Source organism: Heptranchias perlo, chromosome 21, assembly GCF_035084215.1.
Source record: "Heptranchias perlo isolate sHepPer1 chromosome 21, sHepPer1.hap1, whole genome shotgun sequence".
Taxonomy (NCBI): domain Eukaryota; kingdom Metazoa; phylum Chordata; class Chondrichthyes; order Hexanchiformes; family Hexanchidae; genus Heptranchias; species Heptranchias perlo.
Window position 1 is genome coordinate 37,999,852 of NC_090345.1, and position 21,935 is coordinate 38,021,786.

At 46.6% G+C, this 21,935-nt stretch overlaps 1 protein-coding gene across 2 annotated transcripts; it reads right to left on the minus strand.

The window, feature by feature from the left end:
• Positions 1-204: 204 nt before the first annotated feature.
• LOC137340153 (interferon-induced protein with tetratricopeptide repeats 5-like) lies at positions 205-15,409 on the minus strand. Of its 2 annotated transcripts, none has more exons than XM_068002499.1 (2): positions 15,301-15,409; positions 205-2,162 (listed from the first exon to the last, which is right to left on the minus strand). In XM_068002499.1, the coding sequence occupies exons 1-2, from the start codon at positions 15,303-15,305 to the stop codon at positions 713-715; spliced, it is 1,455 nt and encodes a 484-aa protein (XP_067858600.1). In that variant the 5' UTR covers positions 15,306-15,409; the 3' UTR covers positions 205-712. The 2 variants fall into 2 exon arrangements, with proteins under 2 accessions (XP_067858600.1, XP_067858599.1); XM_068002498.1 differs by lacking the exon at positions 15,301-15,409 and adding an exon at positions 14,763-15,126.
• Positions 15,410-21,935: the final 6,526 nt, after the last annotated feature.

Sequence of the window (21,935 nt, forward strand, 5' to 3'; positions counted from 1 at the left end):
ACCTTTCTCTAACAGCGTTATGACTACAGCTAGCAGTGCAAGTGCCATGTTTCACTCCACAAACAACAGCTGTTAAGTTTACTGCCAGTGTTAAAGGCTGGTCTGAATGTTCCTTACAGAGCTGGTACAGTTCACCATCTCAAAGGTTGGACTATGAACAGCACTTACTGTCAGCATTAGCACAGATCAATGACACAAATAAAATCGTAGCTACAGTTTCTTTTTATTGGTTATTTTAACACTCAGTCTCTGATAATACAGCAAATTAACATTTCTGGTTGGAAAATCTGTATCTGCAACTAAAAGCTTTCTTATTTGTAACCATTTTAATCTATTTTTATATCCTTTAGCTATTAGTCACCCGGTGGAATTTAAGCACTTCCATTAAAGAGGCTGCAAATCGGGGAGCTGCGGGGGGCTCGTTACAGGGAGAGAGAGAGCGAAAATAAACTTTCCTCAGGCATTATTCCAGCCATCGCGTACAGCGGGCAAATCACATTCACATAAACACACCCGCAATTCGTGGTGGGGACTGTATTCACAAATATTTATGCGTGTACAAACAAAAGGTTGCTTCGAATGAAAGTATTAACAGTGTATATTAAGTAAATTAAGTCAGATGAGTATGCTGACAAACTTGTTCATTGGTCAGAGAGCATTCATTTATTTTTCAAAGCTGTGTTTATTTTTAGCTGGGAAAGTCAGCGTTGATCTAGATAGAAAGGCGTAATTCACAAAGAGCACTTAGATATTCTTCATTATCACCATCAAACTCCAAGGCCTTTTCAAACCATTCAATAGCTTCATGCTTCTCCCCATCCAGCTGGTGCAGTAACCCAAGAATACCAAAGGCCTTGCTGTCTCTTGGATTCCTGTCAATTTGTTTTGCTGCAATCTTTCTCAAGTTTGTGCGACACATTTCCCATTCTTTTGTGCCACGTTGGATTTTAAGTCCTTCCAGAAAATGGGTGATGGCATTTGATTCAGGCCTTTTGTGTCGCAGTTGAAATAATCCAGCCTGGCAACATACTGCCTGCTTATTATCAGGGCGAATATCCTCTAATTTCAGGAGATCGCTGCAGATCTCTTCTGCTTTCCAATATTCTCCATTAATTGAACAGATTACTGCAAAATCCAGTTGTGCAATAATAAATGATGGCTTGAGCTCAAATGACTTTTGAAAATAGAACTTGCATTGTTTGACCAACTCGGCTCTCTGTTGAAAAGCAGGATTGCGAGGGTCTTTGCTGCCTGGATTTTTGTTCAGTTGAAATAGTTTGCTTCTGTAACACAGACCTATTTGGTGGTGTAAGAAGGTAGAGTTTGGGGTAATTTCTAATGCTTTTTTCAACAGCTCCAAAGATTTTTCCACAGCTCCTTCTCTTCTCAAAAGTTTTGCTGCATATCGAGTTACATATGGAAGATCAGGGGACATCTGCAATGCTCGTTCAACTAATTTGAATGCTTCCTCCTTTTGGTTGAACTCTTGTAGTTTTAGAGCCAACAGCACCATGGCGACAGAGTCATCTGGATCAAGCTCCAGCACACGTCGCAACTGTTTCATTGATTGACTGTGTTCACCACTCTCTGAGGTACAAGAAAACCCTTCCATACGAAACAGAGCAATCGCATAGCCAACATTCCATTCTGTGTCATCAGGATCTTCCTCCAGAGCCTTCTCAAAACATTCCTTTGCCTCTTCATAATATTTCCTGCAAGATTTCAACAGTGACCAACCCTTCTCCCCGTATACTTCAGGTATCATTGCTGTATACCGAGAGCCATTAGTAAATCGTTTACAGATCATCTCCAGCTTGTCGAGGTAGGACTGGACCTCTGTCAGTTGGCCCATGTGATAATATACCCAGGCATAGTTTCCATAGGTGATGATGATTCTTTTTTCAAATTCATGTTCATGATTCTCCCTCAGAATCTTTTCAGCTTCCTTTAAGTTTTGAATTGCCTCGTCACAGTTTCCTTGCAGACAGTTTACAAAAGCGAGTTGGTTGTAAGACATGGCTTGATATTTCACACCAGCCTGTATTGAATCTTGTACTCTATGCTTCATGTCGTCCAAGTCAATACTGTCTATCTGTGGGCCCCACGTGAAGTGACATTGAAGCTGATCAAGTTTTGCTTTTAAAGAATCCTTCTCTTTGTTGCTGCAAGAAAGCACAAAATCATCAAAGCCCATCTTATGTGTATCTAACTTACATTTTTAGCTCGTATATAATCAATGTTGCAATGCTGGCAAAGTCTTAATAGCAGAGCAGGTGTGCGGGTAAATGCAAGTGGGCACAGAAGACCTCTGTAGTAGTTTGACCAGCCTGACATCCCTCAGCCAGGGGGAAACCCAATGGAATCCAGTAATGTTCCTTCAAGCAACAAAAAATGAACCATTGGCTCATGTGTCCAACAGAAAAACAATGACGAATAATGTTTAGGAAATGACTTCAATGAATTTGTCTCAAAGCACTTTACCTTGAAAAGGGAAAACGGTGGCAAGGAGGGAAAAAGTTTGGTGCAGCCAAAGTCACAAAGGATTTTGAGTGGTTTTTGAAAGCACGGGAGGAGATGGCAAGGTGGCAAAACGAAAGGAGGAATTACATTGCACAAAGCAGAGTGACTACCCCACTGCAGCTGGACAACGGAGGCATCATCAAAGTCAGGGCACGAAATGGGGGCTTCATGCCTGCTCTTTGCCCACCCACATGAATAGTGCTCCAAGTTAAAATTGGGGCTACTGCCGTCAGGTATCAGAAGAGGAAGGGAGCAATTGTGGATAACAATCGAGCTGGAGAGTATCACAAGGCAGTGACGTATTGGTTGTTGAGGTGATTTAAGAACAAAAGTCCAGCAAATTAGTATTACTCTCTTTTCTACATTGACGTTCTGATTTTAAGGAGTTCTTTTCTGGGGTTTTAGGAGTTGTAACATTGTACCCTTGACTGCCAGCCAGGCCACTCATTGTATCTCCCCTCCCAATAATTCCAGACCCCACCACCCCCCTCATATAATTCCTATACCGTAAATCCCCCCCGTCGCCCCCCCACCCCAACCCTGGCACTGTTACAAATTCCACTCTGCTGTAGATACTTCCTGTCACTCATTCCCGTAACTGTTCAGCACATCTTAAATTTATGGGAGTTGTCCTACACTGCCCCATATCTACTTGTATGATGGCAGGGCCCAGGGACATAACAATAGCACCCCCTTGTGACCTGAATCAGATATTTGTGTCTTTCCCATTGGGACCTCTTCAATCTATTTGAGCAAACACTGTGCAAGATGAGACTCATTGCACATCATTAAGCTCACTTTATTTTACAACGAATTAAAAAAACAAAGCAACAGTTACGATTGAATTTATTTGTTCCAATTGATAGAACTCGGCTTCGAGGAATAACACAAAATATTGAACACACCATGTGCCCACATATCAGTGCTTGACTTAAACAGGATCACTCCTAACTATCTTTTCTGCATTCCACCCTTCTCATAGCCCTTGGTATCTCCTGCCTGTCTCTGTATTTATCCCTTGCTATTCACAGCCAGAAAGGGAAGGCCCGCGAGACTTCCTGCCTGGGACCAATGGCTCGCCAACATATTGGGTGTGAGTCACTGGATCAATTCATAATGCAAACTAACATAATCCATGGAGAAACATTATCAAAGGTGACTCTTGAGCAGGTTAACTGCCTATCATCTCAGAGTCTTTTATTTTAATTTGCAAGAATGCACTGTGCTTTAAAACACAACATTTAAAGATAATTCAATCGCAGAATTATAATTACCTATAGAATTTTCTTTTATATTTTACTGAGCCTTCATTAACGTTTCCATCCTGAGCCTGATCATTGTTAGAAACTTTGGGTGTTACACGTTGTGTCCTGGGTTATTAAACTATCTTTTTCCCATAGTTCTGCCAGACTCTGCCCTCGGAACGCTGCCAGGACCCCTCTGCCCACTCATTCCAGACACCCTCCCCAGTACATCCTACCCCATCCAGCCCTCTGCCAGAGCTTTCAGATCCCAGGAACAGGAGTAGGCCATTCAGCCCCTTGAGCCTGTTCCGCCATTCAATTCGATCACGACTGATCTGTATCTTAACTCCATTTACCTGCCTTGGTTAATAATCTATCAATCTCAGTGTTGAAATTTTCAACTGACCTAGCCTCTAAGTTTTTGGGGGAGCGAGTTCCATGGGCCCGATGTTAGCAGGCCTGCGGGTTCCCGGCGGGGGGGCTATCGGGCGCGTGTGTAACGCGGCCAGTGAATTGAGTGCGATCACAGGATAATTGAAGTAATTTACCTGTGGTTACGGGTTTTCCGCTGCTCAGCTGCGCGCCGGCGGCCTGCGCAAGCGCAGTGACGTCTGAGTGGTGGTGGAGCTCTATTTAAAGGGGCAGTCCACCAAAGCTCCTCCTGCTGCAAACAAGAAGTAGCACACCATGGAGCACCCCAGGGGTAAGGCTGCCGCACGATTTTCTGACCACTCACTCCAGCTGCTGCTGGACGGGGTAAGGAGGAGGAGGGAGACGTTGTTCCCCAGCGACGGAAGGAAGTGCCCTGGATCCGCCACCAGGAAGGCATGGGCGGAGGTGGCCGCGGAGGTTAGCAGCAGGGGCAACACCACAAGAACATGGATCCAGTGTCGCAAGAGATTCAATGATCTCACTAGGTCCGGCAAAGTGAGTACACTAACGCACTCTCCCACACTCCGTCTTCCACATCACCTCAAAGACCTCACAACCCCTTCTGCACTGCCACCACAGCACTCCCGCATCCATCCTCACAGCCACTCAACTATCATTCTCACCGTGCCTGCACGTACCCAACGTCCCTGTCCCCATTCGAACACTACCACACACCCCAATCCCCATACAATGGGATGGGCATGTGGCACACGCATCCTCCCATCCATCTCCCACACGCTCAACCCACCCACACCAATGCTTGAAGCGTCTCACAATGCAATCATCACTCAATCACACATCTGTGTTTTGCCTTGACAGGAGAAGAGATGCAAGAACGCCCTGGAAAGGGCACGCACCGGAGGGGGCCCGCCACATGAGGTGGTTCTAACGCACGCAGAGCTGGACACCTTGGAGATCAGCCACACGCTACATTGCCTGTCCGTGGCGGATGGTGAGGCTGGGGCTGCAGAAATGTCCGGTTACGGAAAGCTGACACTCAGCACTCATGATCGCGAATGATCTTAGCATCACTTGGCATCTGCCGCACCTCAACATTTGTCCACATGCCTGATATTGCCCTTTGTTCTCTTGCAGGGCCGTCTGCGAGCGCCGTGTCTGTGGAGGGCGATTCCTCAGAGGACATGCCGGTCTCTGAGGGTCCATCGTCACATATGAGCCAAGCATCCACCAGTGCAGATACACACACCTCGGTGGGTCCCCCTCCTCAATTAGTTGGGATTGCACATGGTGAGTCACCGCGCACATGTGAGCATGAGCAGACCCTGGTGGCAGGGGCAGCCGCGGAGGGTCCGCGTCGGTGGGAGCACTCTTCTCCAGGCTCTGCTCAGCTGGACCCAGATGCTGAACCCAGGGGGCCACCAGTCAAAAGGCGAGTCGTCGAGGGGCACCAGCACACTGCCGAGGTACTGGAAGAGGTGCCAAGCACACTGTCCACAATCGCGCAGGTGATGGAGGAGTCCAACTCCTGCATGCGGGCAATGGTGGCACACGTACAGGAGGGTATCGGCGACATAGTGTCGCGGGTAGGTGCGGGAACGTCTGCGGTGGAGGAAAGGCTAGCCTCCCTCGAGCGTCACGCACAGCTCAACATTGAGTCCATCCAGGCCCTGACAACGGCTGTTCGGATTCAGGGTGAGCAACATTCTGCCGCCATAAACAGGCTGTCAGATACATTAGAGGTGGCCTTGCAAGGTCTCACACAGGTCATCCAAACTGCCGTCCAGCAGGGTGGAAGGGGTGATGTGGGCCTAGGCCATGAGAGGGAAGATGGTGAACGGGGACATGGAAGTGGGGACGCTACTCAAAGTGCTCCCACGTCTCACCCGTTGCCCCCCTCTCAACCAGTACCCGCAATGGTGCCTCCTCTCCAGGTGGCCGAGTCTGCCCCTGCACAGGTGCAGGAGGAGCAGTCTGTGGAGGTGCCCTCACGGGCACCGAAACCCAGGGGGCGTCGGCCCAAAGCATCTACCCGGTCAGGGCACGAACAAGAGCAACCTGCCACTACCTCTGCTGGAGCCACAGGGGTAGCACCACGTAGGGGTTCCCGCAAACGTAAGGCCAAGGTGTTATGAACACAAAGGGAATGCACCAGGGTGTATGACAATTTGTTATGTTTTTATTTATAGTCGTTTACTGCACATACACAATAAACACAATTGTTCTCACCACTACTGCCACCTCTTGTCCATTCTTGAGTGGCTTGTGCAATAGGTCCCTTTCGTGGGGCTCATCGTGACGACGAACACCTGGTCCCACCCATTGGGTCACACTACAGTGGGTGCAGGAGTAATGGCACCACTCTTCTGTGGAGGGGGCTGGTATGGCCGCTCCTCTGTGCACGTGATGAGGTCTGGACGCCTCAGACAGTCTGATGTTAGGAGAACCGTTGACATATGAGTGCCTCCCTGGCCTGACGAGCATCCAGGTGAGCCGGTGTTCGGCCCATGGGTCGTTCCTCCTCCTCTTGCTCCTCCTCCTCATCCTCCTCCTCCTCATCGTCGTCCTCAATATGGGTGGTGGATGTGCATGGGGCCTCCTCCAGCGGCACCCCTCTGTGTTGTGCCATGTTGTGCAGGGCACAGCAGACAACTATAATCCGTCCCACTCTGAGTGACGCGTATTGGAGCGCTCCCCCCAGAACGATGAAGGCACCTGAAGCGCATCTTGAGCACCCCTATAGCCTGCTCAATTGCAGACCTGGTAGCAATGTGGCTGTCATTATATCGACGCTGCGGCTCGGTGATGGGGCTCCTCAGAGGTGTCATAAGCCACGTGTGCAGGGGATATCCCTTGTCGCCGAGGAGCCAGCCGTTGCCGGTGTTGGGTGAGTGGAAGAGGGGCGGGACGGTGGACTCCCTGAGGACGAAGGCATCGTGGCAGCTGCCAGGGTATCTGGCGCACACATGTAGGAATCTCTGGCGGTGGTCACAGATGAGCTGGGCGTTCATGGAGTGATACCCCTTCCTGTTGATGAACAGTCCTGGCTCACGTGGAGGTGCCCGTATTGCGATGTGGGTGCAGTCGATTACACCCTGCACCCGTGGGAAGCCAGCCACAGCATGGAATCCAACTGCCCTCTCCATCTGGCCGCGCTCATCCATGGCGAAGTTGATGTAGTGCGAGGCCCTGTGGAACAACCCATCGGTAACCTGCCTTATGCACTTGTGTGCAGACGACTGACAGACCCTGGTGATGTCCCCGGTGGCACCCTGGAAGGATCCGGAGGCGAAGAAGTTGAGGGCAGTGGTGACTTTGACGGCGATGGGTAAGGAGATGCTGCTTGGTCCATCCGGGAGCAGCTCGTCATGAAGGAGGCTGCAGATGTCGACGACTACCTGGCGACTGACTCTGAGCCTCCGTATGCACTGCTCCTCAGAGAGGTCCAGGAAGCTGAGCCTCGCTCTGTAGACCCTGTGCGGAGGGTAGTGCCTCCTGCGACGCATCTCTCTCTGCGGTTGCCCTCCCTCCTGCTGTGCAGGTGGATGTGCCACAGCACCGTGTTGTGGGGCTCCACGTGTCTGAGTCGGACGGCGTGGCCTGCGAGGCTGCTGAGGCTGGTGATGCTGTTCATCCTCCGAGGATGTCAAGGCGGCCCCCATCTGGAAGGTGTAGGTCTGAGGGGTTCTGCACGGTCGGTAAGTGTGTCCTCGCACCGGGGTTGTGGTTCCACGTCGGTGAATCTTCTTGCTAGGAGGAGGGTGGTGGAGGGCAAGCGTTGCCCAATGTTATGGAGTGGCCTCCTGCGTTGGTGAAGGGTCTCCCCCCCCCCCACCCCCCACCTGTGGAATGCACCTTGCCAGCTGCCACAGGCTGCTGGCTGCAACTCGTCCGTTTGAAGTGAGAGTGTTTCCCCCAGGATGGGAAACAGTCTCAGTTCAAGGTAAAATCCCACCCTTCCTAATAAAACAGCTCAATCAGGCCTGTAAACGACCTGAAATAGCTAAATAAATACTGTCAAGTGGCATCCCGCTGGCTTTAATTGCCTGCGGGATTCCCACCAGCGGGGGCTGCGCGCGCACGCCGGCGCGTCCGTGGGGAACCCGGATGTGGGCGGGATCGAGGCGGGCTCCGGTCCCGCGCCGGGATTCCCCGATTTTCGGGGGCCCCCCCGCCGAGAACGCACCCGATAGCGGGTGGTAAAATCGAGCCTCATATTTCCAATATCCTTTGTGTGAAAAAGTGCTTCCTGACTTCACCCCTGAACGGCCTAGCTCTAATTTTAATGTTATGCCCCATTGTTCTGGACACTTCCACCAGGGGAAATAGTTTCTCTCTACCTACCCTAAGAAATACATTAATCATCTTAAACAACTCAATTATATCACCCTTTAATCTTCTATACTCTGGAGAATCCAAACCTAGTCTATGAAACCTGTCCTCATAATATAACCCTTTTAACCCCGGTATCATTCTGGTGAATTTGCGTTGACCCACTCCAAGGCCACGATATCCTTCCTGAGGGGCGGTGCCCAGAACTGAATGCAGTGCTCCAGATGTGGTCTAATCAGAACTTTATACAACTGTAGCATAACTTCTACCCCTTTGTATTCCAGTCCCTGAGATAAAGGCCAACGTTCCATTAGCTTCTTTGATTTATTTTTTGTACCTGAACACGAGTTGTTAGTGATTTCTGTACATGGACCCTTAAATCTCTCTGCTCCTCCACAGTTCCTAGCTTCTCACCATTTAGATAATACACTGATCAATCTTTCTTATGTCCAAAATGGATGACCTCACATTTCTCCACACTGAACTCCATCTGTCACAGTTTTGCCCACTCACTTAATCTATCAATGTCCCTTTGCAACTTTCTACTCCCATCTGCACTACTTACTGTGCCACCTAACTTAGTGTGGTAGCAAACTTGGATAAACAGCTCCCGATTCCTTTATCTAAATCAATGATAACTGTAGTGAAAAGCTAAGGGTCCAGTATAGATCTCTGAAGGACACGGCTAATCACATCCTGCCAATTATAGTAAATACCCATTATCCCTGCTCTCTATCTCCTACCTCCCAACCAATTCCTTACCCTTCAAAGCTGTAAGACCACAGGCCTTGCCTGAATGTATTACCAGATCCTGGGATCCCACTTTCAATGCTCCCATACCCTAGTTCACATCCCAACCCCATCCCTCCCAGTCTTCTGATATCTCAGGATCACCCCAAAGTTTCTAGGTTCCTAAGTGCCCACAGACCAAGAGACAGATTCTAAACCCACCCCCTAAGTGCTAACAGACGGAGACAGATTCCAAACCCTTTCCCCTAAGTCCTCACAGATCCAGAGACCCCTCTTTTGCACCAGTCCCTTCCTCGTCCTCCCGCACGCCAGGTCCCTTTTCCAATATTGCCAGACTTCAGGACACAATTCCAATGGCTCCAATATCCCATGAAGTTATCACAAACCTAGACTCACCCTTTCTCCTTCTACCAGATCTCCATCCCCAAAACACTGATTAAAAACTCCATAAAGCAGTTAACAAAAATGAAATTTGACAGAATCTGTTTTCATAAATCAGTGGCCCCTGACAATGATACATGATTATTGTTATAAAACAGGATATCCATCGAGTAACCATTAGCAACGCACTTGGAGATTCCTCATTGTGTCTTATATAAAAATGTACAATCTGTTTGTACAGTAATAATGCGTGCAACTAATAACTCTACACTGTCACCCTCTGGAACCAAGTGTATGCACCATTCCCAGCACTCACAGAGAGGGAGGGAATACAGGGAGATGCAGTGGAGAGAGATAAAAAGAGAGAGAGAGAGAGAGCAATTCCACTGTCACCAACCTCCTGCTTTAAGAAATGCTCGATTTTCTTTGCGGCAGACGTAGGGAGCCAGGTTTGGGAAGGAGCTCGCGCTGAGGCAGGTACCTTGCTCGAAATATCCTGCTGCTGTAAACAAATAGCTCCATCTCCCTTCATTTCAGTGGGTTTGAAAACAATGACTTCGATATTAACCCACCCACGAGGGGCGGGGGGGTGTTGGTTAAACAGTCAATTTTGTGAAACGCAACCCTAACCCTCCGCGAACACACCTGCCGCCTTTTTTAGGGCAGTGGATATCGGGGCATCCGGGTTCGGGAAACTCGGCAGTGAAACCGAGGCGAGATTGAGCAGCAATTTATCGGGGCGGTTAAAGGTCAGGAGGCCCGATCTGAATAAAGGTTCAGTGCTCACTGCTGCTTTCTCAGTTCCCTCTGGGACATAGTTTGGGGAGAGTACTTGATGTGAGAGACTTATTTGTAGAGTTTTGAGGTGTTCCGACAGACAAGGTCATGACGGGTGGCGCCATGGCTTCTAACCAAATCAATTCTGTCTTTGAACCGATTACGAAGAAGAGCAGAGGTGCTCTCCCCAGTGTTGTGATCAATTAACCAACATCACCACAAATATATTATCTGGTCATTATCACATTGTTGTTTTTGGGACCTTGCTGTGTGCAAATTGGCTGCCGCATTTCCTTCAGTACAGCAGTGACTACACTTCAAAGGTACTTCATTGGCTGTAAAACACTTTGGGATGTCCTGAGGTTGTGAAAGGTGCTATATAAATGCAAGTCATTCTTTCTTTCTTTGCCTAATCAGGTTAATCTGAATTGTCATCCTTCTGCATGTTGTATAGTTTGAACAGTGTGCTGATTAAATATTGGTCTGTTGATTAAATGTGCAAATTAAGTTCTGGCAGCAAATCAGCATTTCGTGTCTCAGAGCTCCAGGTCTACAGTTAGTCAGTGCAGGTTAAAGTATTCAAGTGAGACTGTTGACACTTCGAGTGCCTTTAAACTGAAGCAAGTTACAGTCAGGCAGAGCCCAGTTTACATTGATTAGCTACCGCCTGGCTGTAACTGTCCTGTTTAGGAGAGAGCTCTGTGCATGTCAGGTTACCACGGTCAGAGCTGTCTGACAAAAGTTACAGATTTAAATGTTAGAGAATGTGGAGAGTGGAATCTCGATTCCCCAAACATTGAGATTAAGGTTCGGTCGGTTTGGAAAATATTCAGGGGATTCAACAGACCCCCTGAGTGCTTCACAAACCAGATTTGACACCACACTTCCCTCTCCTCTTACTGCCATCAAATTCAGCCCTTGCCTCCCCTTCATTGTCCTCCATTTCACTCCCTTCCCTTTCCTGTCAGAGTTGCTGTTGGACAGAAAAAGTGAGAGGGAAGGGGGAGGGATAGGCTGGTAATATCTTGCTTTATTGCAAATGACTAGTGCAGGGCTATTCAGCTCAGCTTCCTTGATCTTGCTGTGAGTCTCTCTCTCTCCTTCTCAGCTCCTGTCCTTCTCCAGGCTGCTCTCGGGACTCTTATCATCTCTACGCTGCTCTCTTGAGTTTCTCTCTTGAACTCTTCTCCTCTCCAAACAGCATTCGGGGCTTTTTTGCCTCTCTTTCCCTTCCTGCATATACTGCCCCCCCTCCCTCCTGTCTTCCCATGCTCTGGCTGACTTCACCCCGCTGCCCACTTCACACTCCACCTTCTGAAGTGACGCACTGCAGCTGTTCACACTACTTCCAGAGAGTGGGGCATTCTCCCTCCTCTCCACTCAATCACGGACAGACCGTGACTGTATGTGTCACTGTTAACAGTTACATTTTGACTTGTTACATTGACACTACCTAAGACAAAGAAAGTGAACAGACCCAGAGTGAGCAAGAGACTTTGGAACATGGACTTCTTTGGTTTAATTAGTGTAATATAAAGGGTTGTATTTTTTATAGAAAGACTTGCATTTATATAGCACCTTTCACGACCTCAGAAAATCCGAAAGTGCTTTACAACCAATGAAGTACTTTTGAAGTGTAGTCACTGTTGTAATGTAGGAAATGCAGCAGCCAATTTGAGCACAGCAAGATCCCACAAACAGCAATGTGATAATGGCCAGATAATCTGCTTCAGTGATGTTGGTTGAAGAATAAATATTGGCCAGGACACCAACAACAACAAAAACAACTTTCATTTAAACATTGCCTTTAATGTAGTAAAACGTCCCAAGGCTTTGCAGGAGCGTCATCAAACAAAATTTGACACCGAGCCACATAAGGAGATATTAGGACAGGTGACCAAAAGGTCAGTCAAAGAAGCAAGTTTTAAGGAGCGTCTTCAAGGAGGAGGGAGAGGTAGAGAGACGGAGAGGTTGAGGGAGGTAATTCCAGAGCTTAGGGCCTAAGCAGCTGAAAGCACGGCCGCCAATGGTGGAGCGATTAAAATCGGGGACGTGCAAGAGGCAAGAATTGGAGGAGCGTAGGAATCTCAAAGGGTTGTAGGGCTGGAGGGGGTTACAGAGAAAGGTAGGGGCGAGGCCATGGAGGGATTTAAAAATGAGGATGAGAATTTTAAAATCGAGGCGTTCCTGGATCGAGAGTCAATGTAGGTCAGCGAGCACAGGGATGATGGGTGAACGGGAGTTGCTGCGAGTTAGGAAATGGGCAGCAGTGTTTTGGATGAGCTGATGGAGGATGGACATTATTGAGGGTGGAAGATGGAAGACTGGCCAGGGGAGCATTGGAATAGTCGAGTCTAGAGGTAGCAGAGGCATGGAATGAGGGTTTCAGCAGCAGATGAGCTGAGGCATGGGCAGAGACGGGCGATGTTACAGAGGAGGAAGTAGGCGGTCTTGGTGATGGAGCCGATATGTGGTCGAAAGCTCATCTCAGGGCCAAATAGGATATGAAGGTTGTGAACGGTCTGGTTCAGCCTTAGACATACGAACATACGAATTAAGAGCAGGAGTAGGCCATTCGGCCCCTCGAGCCTGCTCTGCCATTTGATAAGATCATGGCTGATCTGATTGTGACCTCAACCCTACTTTCCCGTCTACCTACTATAACCTTTGACTCCCTTGTTAATCAGGAATCTTTCTAACTCAGCCTTAAAAATATTCAATGACCCCGCCTCCACCGCTCTCTGGGGAAGGGACTTCCACAGACTCACGACCCTCTGAGAGAAAAAAATTCTCCTCATCTCCATCTTAAATGGGAGACCCCTTATTTTTAAACTGTGGCCCCTAGTTCTAGTCTCTCCCACAAGGGGAAACATCCTCTCAGCATCTACCCCTTCAAGTCCCCTCAGGATCTTATATGTTTCAATAAGATCACCTTTCATTCTTCTAAACTCCAATGTATAAAGGCCCAACTTGTCCAACCTTTCCTCGTAAGATAACCCCCACATCCTGGGAATCAGTCGAGTGAACCGTCTCTGAACCGCCTCTAAAGCAATTATATCCTTTCTTAAATAAGGAGACCAAAACTGCACACAGTATTCTAGATTTGGTCTCAACATTGCCCTGTACAACTGTAGCAAAACATCTCTACTTTTATATTCCATTCCCCTTGCAATAAATGACATCATTCCATTTGCCTTCCTAATCACTTACTGTACCTGCATACTAACTTTTTGTGATTCCCGTACGAGGACACCCAGATCCCTCTGTACCTCAGAGTTCTGCAATCTCTCTCCATTTAAATAATATGCTGCTTTTCTATTCCTCCTGCCAAAGTGGACAAGTTCACATTTTCCCACATTATACTCCATTTGCCAAATTTTTGCCCACTCACTTAACCTATCTATATCCCTTTGCAGACTCCTTATGTCTTCTTCATAATTTACTTTCCTACCTACCTTTGTGTCATCAGCAAATTTAGCAACCATACATTCGGTCCCTTCATCCAAGTCATTGATATAGATTGTAAATAGTTGAGGCCCCAGCACTGATCCCTGTGGCACTCCACTCATTACAACTTGCCAACCTGAAAATGACCCATTTATGCTCACTCTCTGTTTCCTGTTAGCTAATCAATCCTTTATCCATGCGAATATGTTACCCCCTACACCATGAGCTCTTATTTTGCGCAGTAGCCTTTGATATGGCACCTTGTCAAATGTCTTCTGGAAATCCAAGTACACCACATCCACAGGATCCCCTTCATCCATGTTGCTTGTTTGTCCCTCAAAAAACTCTAATAAATTAGTCAAACACGATTTCCCTTTCACAAAGCCGTGATGACTCTGCCTGATTGCATTGAGATTTTCGAAATGCCCTGCTATAACGTCCTTAGTAATAGATTCTAGCATTTTCCCGATGACGGATGTTAAGCTAACTGGCCAGTAGTTTCCTGCTTTCTGTCTCCCTCCTTTCTTGAAATGAGGAGTTACATTCACTATTTTCCAATCAGATGGGACCCTTCCAGAATCTAGGGAATTTTGGAAAAATAATACCAATGCATCTATTATCTCTGCAGCCACTTCTTTTAAGACCCTAGGATGAAGTCCGTCAGGACCTGGGGACTTGTCAGCTTTTAATTTTTTCAGAACCCTTTCCCTGGTGATTATAAATGTTTTAAGTTCCTCCCTCCCTTTCACCTCTTGATTCACAATTATTTCTGGCATGTTATTCATATCCTCTACAGTGAAGACGGACGCAAAATATCTGTTCAATTCATCCGCCATTTCCTTGTTCTCCATTATTAATTCCCCAGATTCACTCTCTAGAGGACCAACGCTCATTTTACTTACTCTTATCCTTTTTAAATACCTGTAGAAACCTGTAGAAACAGTGGCCAGGGCGAGGGATGGAGTCGAAAGACAAATGGCTTCATTCTTTCCAATATTTAGTTGGAGGAAATTTTTGCTCATCCAGTACTGGAGGTCGGAAAAACAGTGTCACAAATGAGAGACAGTGGAGGGGTCGAGAGAGGTGGTGGTGAGGTAGAGCTGGGTGTCGTCAACATGCATGTGGAATCTGATGTTGTGTTTTCGCATGACATGGCTGAGGGGAAGCATGTAGAGGAGACCTCCGCTGCTCTTCTTCGAAATGGTGCCTTGGGGTCTTTTATGTCCACCTGCGAAGGCGGACAGGGCCTTGGCTTAATGTCTCGTCCAAAAGACGACACCTCCGACAGTGCAGCACTCCCTCAAAAGTGCACTGGAGCGTCAGCATGGATTTCGTACTCAAGCCTTTGGAATGGGACTTGAACCCACAACCGTCGTGACTCAGAGGCGAGGGTGCTACCACTGAGCCACAGCTGACAACTCTACCATATATGTTAGTTACACATGAAAATTTCTCTTACCTCATGATGTTTTGAATTAATAGGCCAGTTTCTTGTTAACTTTCACATCTGTTGTCTGATCAGCTGGAAAAACAGAACTAAGTGCATTCAGCTCTTCCAAGACGTTTATATACCATCCACACCCTTTATAGTCGGGTGATTTTGCAGAATTGCACTTGAGATTGGAAAGTGAAAGCAACAGAGAACTTATCTGCTGCAGAAAATGTGTTAGCCAACGTCACCAAAACAGAAGAACCCCCTAGATTATTTGCTTTTTCACATGTTGTTTAGAACTTCCAGTGTGTATATTGGCTGCTTTGTTGACGTTATCTTCTGCTGCATAGCAACAATGGCTGGACATTATAAAAGAATTAATTGCATGTGAAGTGCTTTGGGATGACAATGATAGGGGAGCGATGAGATAATTTCCATGAACTGTTCCCCAGGTGTACAGACATCAACATACTTCCATACTTTCAGTAGTGACTGGGATAGAAATTGGACCCCACTGCACCTGTTTTTACATAAAGGGGCAAAAAGCTTCAATTTCCCAGTGCCGTCTCCCATGCCCCAAGGGTGGCTTATTGCGCCGGACAACAATCAGGCATCCAGGCCCCTTGCATATGTTAAAGAGGGGCCCAGCACCTGTTTCAGGACCTCTGGTGAAATCTATGAAAAGGAAAGAGGATAATCTTTAATCCCCTAACAAAATACGAGCAACTTCAATGGATCAAAATATCTGGGTTGACCCAAAAAATAAATAACCCACCAATGTTTCTGATGCGTGTAAAACAAGATCATTAGGCTTAAAAAATAACAATAAAAAATCTCAAAATTAAGGATAAACCTAGACAATCTGAAACAAACTTGACTCAGCGTCTTGCCTTTGAGTCAGAAGGTTGTAGATTCAAGTTCCACTCCAGAGATTTAAACACTTAATCTAGGCTGACAGTTCAGTGCAGTACTGAGGGAGTGCTGCACTGTCGGAGGTGCTATATTTCAGATGAGATGTAAAACTGAAGCCTCGTCTGCCTTCTCAGGTGGACATAAAAAATCCAATGGCACTATTCGAAGAAGAGCAGGGCAGTTCTCTCGGGTGTCCAGGCCAATATTTATCCCTCAACCAACATATCTAAAAAAACAGATTATTTGTCATTACCTCATCTTTGTTTGTGGGACCTTGCTGTGTGCAAATTAGCTGCCGCATTTCTTACATTGCAACAGTGACTACACTTCAAAAGGCAGCATCTGCCTGTTCCAATGGTTCAGGTGGATTCTATGACACAATTTGAATGGAGTTGTACTTTCCAACATTCTTCCCTCAGCCAACACCACCAAAAACAGATTGGGTGGTCTTTCATTTCGCTGCTATTTTTGGGATCTTGCTGTGTGCTGAGCTTCCGACCCCATATCCTCTCCATCACAAAGACCATTTACATTCACCTCTACAACATTGCCTGATCCACTCCTGTCTCAGCCCATCTGCTGATGAAACTTTCATCCATGCCTTTGTCACCACCAGACTTGATTACTCCAATGCTCTCCAGACCGGATTCCCATTCTGCACCTGTCATAAACTTCAGCTCATCTAAAACTCTTCTAGCTGCACCAAGTCCCACTCACCCATCACCCTTGTGCATGCTGACTTATATTGGGTCCCAGTCCACCAACGACACAAATTGAAATTCTCATCCTGGCGTTCAAATCCCTTCATAGCCCCACCCCTCCCTGTCTCTGTAATCTCCTCCAGCCCTACAACCCTCTGAGAACTCTGTATTCCTCTAAATCTGGCCTAGTGATCATCCCCCACTTCCTTCACCATTGGCTCCCATGCCTTCAATGCAAACAGTCCCGAATCTCTGGAATTCCCTCGCTAAACCTCTCCACCTCACTCTCCTCCTTTAAGACTCTCCCTAAAACCTATCTCTTTGACTATGCTTTTAGTCACCCCTCCAAATGTTATCTTTAGCTCGGTATCAATTTTTGTCTGATTACGTTCCTGTGAGGCGCCTGGGATGTTTTACTATGTTCAAGGCGCTATATAAATGCAAGTTGTTGTTGTCGTGCAAACTGAGCTGTCACATTTCCGTACAAAACAACAGTGACGGCACTTCAAAATAATTCACTGAGTATGAAGCACTTTGGGACATTTCTGAGAGGTGTGATAATGTGTTATATCAATACAAATTCTTCCTTGCTTTCTTCCTGTTCAATTCACACCAGCTCACTTCATCTCCCACCCAACCCAGCTCATTCTTGTCTACTCCACCTGCCTCATGTTGATACTTTTCTTCCTTTCCCCATTAATCCAAGCTGTCGTTCTTACCCCCCTGCCCCAGTTCATGGTGGCATTCCTCCTTTTGCCACCCAGTTCAAACTGGTACACCTGTCCTTTTCCCCAGTTCATGTGGGCACTCTTCTCCCCCTCCCCCCATTCTCAATTTAAGTAATCACTTCCCCTTCTCCTGCCCACTTTAACCTGACACTCTTCTCCTGCATTTCATGCTACATTCATCCCCCCATCCTAGTTCATGCTGTTCTCTCCCTTTGCTTTATACTTCTGATTGCTTTAGTTTGTATATATGCTGAAAATCACGATTTTAAATTCGTAAATCTTTTCTAGATTACCAAAGGACACAAACTTTTTTCTTCAAAGTCTGCATACAGCCTGAACACACCTACACAATACTCGTTTCTACAACATTATAAAATTCAAGCTTAACTTGGTACTTTCTACAAAGTCTGAGTGGAAAGTAATTTTATTGTTTATTTGAAATATTACCTGATATAATACAATAAACAGATCTGCCTTTTGTCTCTTATTTCTTCTGACAATCACCAGTCTTGGTGAAGCAGTATTAGGGTTAGGGTTATTTGTACGTCTCACTATGAACAAACAATCCCATTTCTATGCATTTCAACTGCTTTGTAATGAATGCTATTCTATTTCTGAAAACAAGCCCCCCATTCAATAGTCTACCTGTAAATTAAAATACAAAAGGAATTCCTATTGATCTGCACCTCATGATGCTGATCCGATGGAAAATGATGTTGATTTCCTTTTTCAGCTTCAACTTTACTTCCAATGGTGAGCTGATCAAGAACTGCGTTTGGTTTGTTATCATTTCCAGCACATTTATACTGCCCAGTCATGTGATTTCTAGGAATCATTGCCGGAATGTGAAGCAAAACTATAGCTGGAAAATTAAACTAAGAACAAATGTTTTTATCCAAGAAATAGTGGTGCCAGTATAGTAACATTGTGTGCTGTCACAGGACTCCACAGAGCCTATTATAAACATAGGCCAGTTCAGAAACAGAAAAAGGACACTTGGCCCAAAAGGACCAAACTTTTTGGTTCATCTCAACTCTGCCTGCTCACCATATCCCTCAGTCACCTCCGGTTGTCTTTTGAACTCACTTAATCTATCTGCTTCAATGGCATTTCTCTGGTAACTTGCTCCATGTTACTCTTACCCATTACCAGGCTGCATCCAGTTATTTTTCTGTAAGAATGGCTAATCCAGCGGCAGCGTTGAGGGTGCCAACGCCTGGAAGGGCTCCCAGTTTCTTGGACGCATCCTTGGTGGTCTTTTCGTAGAAGTCAGGGCCGGAAGAGCAAAACACTTTTGGACACTGAGGGCAGAAAGCCCCATAAGAGGGTGGTGTAGTCTGGCTGGAGGGAGATGGCAGAGCCAGACAGTGCTACCTCCACCATCCCAAGAGCTGCCACACAGTGTGGGAAGAGATTCAGTGACCTCATAAGCATAGCTAAGGCAAGACAAGATACTCATCCAATACACATTCTCTATCACTCATAGGACCTTCACTCACATCTTTCCCGCTCATACTCTTTCTCTCTCAGAATCTGGGTGTCAGAGGAACTCACTTCTGAAAAGGGAAACTTCTGTAAACACTCAAGCACCTTCTTTCTTCAAAGCCAATCTCCCAACTCATACTGCCTGCCACAAGGGCGACAACTAGTCAACAAGGATGCTTCACTTAAAGGAACAATGCACCTCCATATTTCAGCATCACGGAATGCATGCATTCATATGGGGGAAAGTGTGTATGGAATTTATATGCCCTTAACATTGTAGGAAATACAACCAGCACCAAAAAAAATAGAACCGAGGGGAGGAGCAGCAGATTCTGAGCACGCATGAAGAGGAGATGATGTATATCATGGGCAGGGAGACAGGAGAATCTGTGCAAGAGGTTGAGGTTGGAGGCAAGATGGCAACACAAGGTTGGTAAAAGTTGGGAAATGCCCATCATAGGTAATCTCAGCTTTATGTGCTTTCTTAAAGCATTGCAATCAGCTTACACTCAGCAATTATTAATTCAAGGGGAATGTCACCGTGCATGCGATTAAACGAGCTCTTGTTTGTTTCACATCATAGGGCATGCCTTCAGGCAAGAAGCCAACCATGATGATGACCACCCAGGCACGTCCACTTGGGGAATTCGCTGCTGGAACCACAGCCTCAGCTCCTGTCACTTCCTCACCAACTGTGCAATGACATCTTGTTTGCACCAGTACCAGCACAGAGACACTGACTGTAGAGGAAGTAGCTGATGAGTCAGAACGGTTGTCACTGGGTGAAGCACCGAGCACTAGTGAGAATGAGGATGTGGGAATGGAAGAGCTGGAGATTGCCTTTCCTCCATGGAGGATGGAGAAACGACCACTCTCGGCTGAAGAACCTGGAGACCCAGATCTCAATGGCCCAACTAATAAATGTTAGCAGTGATCGTCCCTGGAATCACTCTAATAAATCTCTTCTGCACCCTCTCCAAGGCCTTCACATCTTTCCTAAAGTGCGGTGCCCAGAATTGGACACAAAGCTCCACTTGTGGCTGAACCAGTTATATAAAGGTTCATCATGACTTCCATACTTTTGTACTCTATGCCTCCATTTATGAAGCCCAGTATCCTGTATGCTTTTTTAACTGCTTTCTTAACCTGCCCTGCCACCTTCAACAATTTGTGCACATACACCCCCAGATCTCTCTGTTCCTGTACCCTTTTAGAGTTGTGCCCTCTAGTTTATATTGCCTCCCTTCATTCTTCCTAGCGAAATGTATCACTTCGCATTTTTCTCCGTTAAATTTCATCTGCCACGTGTCCGCCCATGCCACCAGCCTGTACATATCCTTTTGAAGTCTATCACTATCCTCCTCACTGTTCACTGCAGCCTGGTTTGTGTCATCTGCACATTTTGAAATTGTGCCCTGTACACCCAAGTCCAAGTCATTAATATATATCAAGAAAAGCAATGGTCCCACCACTGACCCCTGGGGAACACCACTGTACACCTCCCTCCAGTCCGAAAAACAACCGTTCACCACTACTCTCTGTTTCCTGTCACTTAGCCAATTCTGTATCCATGTTGCTACTGCCCCCTTTATTCCATGGGCCGCAATCTTGATAATAAGCCTACCATGCAGCACTTTATCAAACGCCTTTTGAAAGTCCATACACACATCAACTGCATTGCCCTCATCTACCCTCTCTGTTACCTCATCAAAAAACTCTATCAGGTTAGTCAAACATGATTTCCCTTAATAAATCCATGCTGGCTTTCCCTAATCAATCCACACTCGTCCAAGTGACTGTTAAATCTGTCCCGGATTATCGTTTCTAAAAATTTCTCCACCACTGAGGTTAAACTGACCGGTCTATACTTGCTGGGCTTATCCTGACACCTTTTTTTGAACAAGGGTGTAACATTTGCAGTTCTTCAGTCCTCTGGCACCGCACCCATATCTACGGATGTTTGGAAGATTATGGCCAGTGCCTCTGCAATTTCCACCCTTACTTCCCTCAGTAACCTAGGATGCATCCCATCCGGACCGGGTGACTTATCTACTTTAAGTACAGCCAGCCTTTCTAGTACCACTTCTTTATCAATTTTTAGCCCATCCAGTATCTCAACTATATCTTCCTTTACTGAGACTCTGGCAGCATCTTCTTCCTTGGTAAAGACAAATGCAAAGTACTCATTTAGTACCATGGCCATCCCCTCTGTCTCCATGAGTAGATCTCCTTTATGGTCCCTAATCGGCCCCACCCTTCCTCTTACTACCCGTTTACTATTTTCATGCCTGTAGAAGGCTTTTGGATTCCCTTTAATTTTGGCCGCCAGTCTATTCTCATACTCTCTCTTTGCCCCTCTTATTTCCTTTTTTACTTCCCCTCTGAACTTTCTATATTCTGCCTGGTTCTCATTTGTATTATCAACCTGATATCTGTCATACGCCCCTTTCTTCTGTTTCATCTTACCCACTATCTCTTTTGTTATCCAGGGAGCTCTGGCTTTAGTTGCCCTACCTTTCTCCCTCGTGGGAATGTGCCTAGACTGTACCCGAACCATCTCCTTTATAAAGGCCGCCCACTGTTCAATTACATTTTTGTGTGCCAATCTTTGATTCCAATTTACTTGGGCCAGATCTGTTCTCATCCCATTGAAATTGGCCCTCCTCCAATTGAGTATTTTTACTTTAGAGTGGTCCGTGTCCTTTTCCATACATATTTTAAACCTTATGATACTATGATCGCTGCTCTCTAAATGCTCCCCCACTGACACTTGCTCCACTTGGCCCACCTCATTCCCTAGAATCAAGTCCAGCAATGCCTCCTTCCTTGTTGGGCC